General features: G+C 40.4%; 1 protein-coding gene across 1 annotated transcript; it reads left to right on the top strand.

Moving 5' to 3' along the window:
• Positions 1-4,427: 4,427 nt before the first annotated feature.
• LOC139720363 (uncharacterized) lies at positions 4,428-5,588 on the top strand. The gene has a single exon (XM_071631731.1). The coding sequence runs from the start codon at positions 4,428-4,430 to the stop codon at positions 5,586-5,588; it is 1,161 nt and encodes a 386-aa protein (XP_071487832.1).
• The last annotated feature ends 335 nt before the right edge of the window (positions 5,589-5,923 follow it).

Raw genomic sequence — 5,923 nt, 5'->3', positions numbered from 1 at the left:
GATGCAATGAAAAAAGTGCATATTACCATTCCATCACCTCGGTCCTATAATAGGGAAGAAATAAGAGTACACCATGTGCAACCAAACAGCAGACTAACAAGTGCATGCCTGGTAACTGAATCTTGGAACTGGCATTGCTTTTTCAGCTGATCTGGTCGAATGTTTATAGCATGTGACCTGCTACAACAAAAGGATCCGAAAGTTGGGGGAGGTCGACTTTCTGAAAATGATATGTCATTATTCCCTTACTATTCCGCTTTCATTGTATACGTAACATGACTCATAAAAGTTGTACTCGGGCACGGAGATATAAATGATTTTAAGGGGGCATGTCGAGTGGTCTAGGAAATTGGCGTTTTGAGAAAACCACCTTCAAAGTTTTCCTTCTGATGCAATCGTGATCAAGGGGAGGTAAGACAGTTTTCACCTGTTGACAATAGAAGATACATGTCCCTAGCAACCTCCGTGATGCTCATTCAAGCTTAGCGCCAGCGGTCTATGCACAACTAATCAGTAACCAGGATGCCCCGCACTCACCAATAAGATCACTCCCTCGTTGCCAGGGGCAGAGTCTATCTGCAGCGCTAAATCCAAATCTTCGGACACGTTTCTGCTCTGTTTAAACTCGGAAAATCATGGTCCAGAAAAACGCTAATTACTTCCCTTTCCTTTGATCATTTACCTTCTAAATTTCGGCAGATGACAGATGAAACATTAGACTACAAAATTTTGTCAGAAACAGAATGTCGATGGTTTTGCCCAATTTTGATGATCTGACTTCAAACTTGATTTTCTCGGCTCAGCCGTCAGTGACTTTCGGATCCTTTTGACGTGTTGGGTCACATATAGAGTGTGGAAATGGAGATGTTGTGCAGTAGGAGGGGCGAGACCAAGGGTGATAGTAGAGATAGGCAACACCACAGGTATATGAACAGTCAGATGTGCTTTGCAAATACACGTAGCATTGGTGGTTTGCAGTCTGAGCACATTTGAAACCAACATTGCCAATGTGGTCATGTTTAGCATATCCAACGAAATGACAAGTCAATACAAGACAGTGCTCCTTCTCTGCAAGTGACTCCCATCCGCACTCCAGTTTCACTTCTAAGGCCTTTTTTTTTGTCATTTCCTTCTAGTAATTGTCATCAGCCTGGTTGCATAGTTTTTCTGTAATCTGCATTCTTCTCATTCCCTCAGAAACCTAAGGACACACATCAAACTCATTATTTTTATCGTTTTTATGAGAAATATACGTACGTGAGACAAGAGGAGGGCAGTCTTTCATCTGTCTATTCTAAATTTGCACATGAACATTGCGTCTAACTTTTATATTTATCTTTGTATGCCTACTGTATATATTTGTCCACGCCAGTTTTTAGAGTATGTGATATATATTATATATAATATAACAATTTTTTTATACAAAATGAAATATGAAATGAAATATGCCAGTGTATACTTGCTGCTGTCAAATTATAGCTGAGTGAAGTTTGACACATCATTTTCCAAGCTACTAATTCATTACTGTCTTTGTCTACCAAATTTGGATTACTTCCAAATCGAGATTGGCTCTGTATTCATTCTAGTTAAATTCATCTTCGTCTGACCTTATCCACCTGATTTGATGGCTTTTCTGTGTGTCTTGTGTTCTTGCCTAGTACTACAGGTTTTTTGACATCTTGATTTACAATCGTGAATCTGGACTTGATGGACATGAGAGTGAATTTCAGACTTAAACAAATTGTAATGAACTCTGCATCCTTCTTGAATTCTAGCGACTTTGATGTTGCAAACTGTGACGATAGAAGCAGTGTCTCATATTTTGAGTCGAATCACATATGGTAATTTGTTTTTCCGTGGCACATTTTGCACTTTCTCTAATCTATTCACCATCTTAAAAGACAGTCGTATCATGAGCTGGAAAATGCACATCTTATGATGGTCATAATTAGTCCTTCCTTATTTTTTCACACATCTCTTCCTCACATTCAAATATTCTCTATCTCCTCTCTACTTATCTGGATGTATTGTAGATGGGTATATATTATATTCAATGAAGAGCAAAGACACATTTATTCATTTGAAAAGTAATCATTTATTGTAAAGATCAACACTTTATTTACTGTTGCAATGGTGCACATGATGTACAGTAAAAGTATTCATTATAATGATGTGTATGCCAATGATCAGGTGGATCATAATTTATTTTGTGCCTTATAGGTTCATTGCGATACACATTTAAATTGTAGTTTGTCAATTGATGGGAGAGGGTGATTCAGTTTGCTTGGCTAGAGACAATCACAGCTTCTAAACAATGCAAAAAAGGATATGTGTTTGCATACAATCAGAAATGCATGTATATTTTGTACATACTCATGATATAGCCATGATTTCTTTACTTGATATTCAAACAAATTCACATGGCCCACTTTCCGCAGAAAACTTTTGCTTAGGTTGGCAAAGCACAAGACAACACATTTTACAGGACCAGTATATTTAAAGAGCAGTCCAACTGAAAAGAAAAGACAAGAACGTATACTGAAATAGCCATAACTTTGTTTATGTTATCATCGTGTATTTTCATTTTATTCCAAAGAATTAGAAAGGTGTCACATGTATTTTTGCCAATCTGCAAATCTGGAAGCCCATTTTTGTTATGTGTACAAGCTTCTCTGCAAGAGTAGATTTTTTTTTTTTTTTTTAAATTAAACATCAACAATAAGATTGGCAGCTTGATAAAAGTGTATTATTAATACCATGGAATTCTTCCCAATTTACATCGATTTAGGGCAATTTGTCAATCAGTTGCAGAATACCATGGAGTTACAATGTACATAGCTCCATGATAAAGCTGTATCATTGCTTTAACACATGGAAAGCACCAACTGATTGAAGTTACGTTATTACTTTCTTGATTAAATAATGAAATCCCAAAGGCACTCTTTGATAGCAAAACGATGTTCCATACCAGCATTTTGATTATGTAAAAAAGGATCACATGTGGGGAATTGATGTATGTACCGTATGTCCCCCAAAAAATTACAACAGAACCCTCCACAATGATAACTCAAAAAATAGTGGATTAATTCAAATAAAATTTCAGGGTGTGAAACTGTAGTTTATTACAGTTATGAGGAGTTTTGTAGAGTGTGTCAGGAATCCCTTCCCTCCAATTTCTGTCCATTGTGTTCACACATTGTTCAGTTCCAAAAGCATCCAAGTGGCTATCTTGGAAGATGATATGCGTTACAATGATCCACATATCTCTGTGACCACTCAACCAAATTGAATGGGGTTTTCTGCATAAGATAGCTAAGATGTTAGAATTTAAAACCCTTAAGTACCATTTAGATTGTTAAATCATATTGGAAGGTATCAATGCAAAAATCTGATTGTAATTTTTTTTGGACAGACTGTATATGATCAGTGCTTTAATAGAAGCAAATAAAACATCGTGTTACCTAGAACTGCTTGTTTAATTCATTTTTTATGCATTTCTTCTTCTTTTTTTAAAAGGTACACTGTATGTTTTTCTTGTTTGTGTATTAGTGTTGGGGTGATCCACAATTTTCCAATGCATTTGATTATACACTGTATATAATATTTGTGTCTGTGTGGTGTGGTGTGTGTGTGTGCGTGTATGTGTGTGTGAAGCACTGCCAAATCGAAATAATATAAATTTGTGTAATACGGTATTATCATTTCTCAAAACTGTACTTGGGCTTTAACTGTATGTCTGCATGTTTATTGATTCTGTTTATGACCACCAGGAGACAGAGGAGCGAGAGAGGTGGGGGGGGGGGGGGGCGGTACTCACATATTTTGTTTCGATACCAGTTTGACTGATACCATAAGGTAAACGTGCGACATGCTTTTGTTGTCCGAGTTTGCAGCTGAAAACCACAACCGCATTCACTTTAAGTACAGCTAAACTTGACATTTTAGTTTTGAAATCTGCAGTGCCATTATTGTGTCTGCACGAGACATATTGTGACTATCTATGGTGTAGCAGTAAACAGCATGTTTCATTCATTCCATAATCAGCCATCTCACCGCCACCCTTCCACCACACTTGTCCACTGTTAAGTTCTTATCGTTCTCTGGTTTCTTTCTCTCTTCATGATCTTTGATACGCCGACAGCTACTTTCTGTTCCTACTTCCTTTCCGCTCTCCCCGTCATTCATCATCACCTCATCACACCATATCAGCAATATATTGTAAACAACACCGGAAAGTCACCGGGTCATGTTTTGTAGATATAGTGTACAGTGATACATCAAATGTACATGTGTTGGATTGATATACTGGAGAACAATGAATAAAGCACACTTGCGTTTTGACTCCAGAGCAAAGCAGTCATGCCTCCTTCATTTTCTCACTGAGTCTTAGAGTCCGACTTCATCCTCACACACATAAAAACATAAAAATGGCGACGAGGATGCTTACTCCGCCTGCTCCCTTCGATATTTCGGCCAGAGCATCGCATGCTTGGTCGAAGTGGAAGATGGCATTCGGGTACTACATTGCCGCTACGGGAGTCACAGAAGATGCAGCAAAACGGGCAATTCTTCTTCACTGCGTCGGACCAGATGTGCAGCAGCTTTTTGCCACGCTGAATGGGGGAACATTTTACAACTCTGCTATGTCAGCCTTGACTGGCTATTTTGTGCCAAAGAAAAACGTTGCATTCGAGAGACACTCATTCCGCCAATGTGAGCAACGTGACAGCGAGTCTGTTGATGAGTACTACATGAGGCTTAAGACGCTCTCCTCCACGTGCGAATTCGGTGCCAACGAGGACGACCACATTCGAGATCAGTTCATTGACAAATGCAACTCCAAGTCGCTACGCCGTCGACTGCTGAGAGAGCCGGACCTTAAGCTGACTGGTCTTCTCTCTATCGCTCGTGCTGCGGAAGCAGCCGATCGCCAAGCCTCGGCGATGGAGATGAAGAACTCGACCCCCTCCACTGAACACGTAGACGAAGTGACTACTAGACAGAGCTATCGAGCGCCTAATGACAGGCGAGGTCGGCGGTTCTCAAATCGCGGTCGACACCGCAAAGGAGGAGGAAGAGGATTATACGCGCCACAATACTCGCGCCAATCCAACTTTGGACCGTGTTCTAACTGTGGGATCAACGGACATCAACCTCCAGATCAACAGTGCCCAGCTAGAGGACAGGAGTGCAGAAAGTGTCATAAAATCGGACACTATTCTCGAGTTTGTCGCAGCAGCAGCTCGAAAGGCGTGAATTCAGTGGCTGAAGAACTCAGTAATTTCCAGCCATTCGACGACGAGATCGCCAACCACCACGACAACGGCAGTGAGACTGGTGAAACGCCTGCCACGGACACCCACCGTCTCTTCACCATTGGGCAGTCGCGAAACAAGACCCGCGTCAAAATAGCGGACATCGAAATCGACATGCTGGTCGACACCGGAGCGTCGGTAAATATAATAGACGCCCGCACATATGAGTGGATGAGAGGCCGCGCATCACCGACTGATCTGCGGTTGACCCCCACTCATATTCGCCCACTGAAGTTTGACATGCAAAACATAATTTGTTCCAGTTTATCATGACCGTATTTTGCTTGAAAATCACTCGTAACTATATTCCGTATATTCCTATGTCTATTGCTCTTCCTTAACTCTTGGCTATCCTTTCACTCACAGACTACATTAGTGATGTGTTTCTTTTCCAAGAAGGGAAGGGATATTGTGTCTGCACGAGACATATTGTGACTATCTATGGTGTAGCAGTAAACAGCATGTTTCATTCATTCCATAATCAGCCATCTCACCGCCACCCTTCCACCACACTTGTCCACTGTTAAGTTCTTATCGTTCTCTGGTTTCTTTCTCTCTTCATGATCTTTGATACGCCGACAGCTACTTTCTGTTCCTACTTCCTTTCC

Source organism: Diadema antillarum, unplaced genomic scaffold (assembly GCF_040938485.1).
Source record: "Diadema antillarum isolate AM-2024a unplaced genomic scaffold, OU_Dant_1.0 scf00000127, whole genome shotgun sequence".
In the NCBI taxonomy this organism is placed as follows: Eukaryota; Metazoa; Echinodermata; class Echinoidea; order Diadematoida; family Diadematidae; genus Diadema; species Diadema antillarum.
This window is presented reverse-complemented; position numbering and strand designations above follow the sequence as displayed.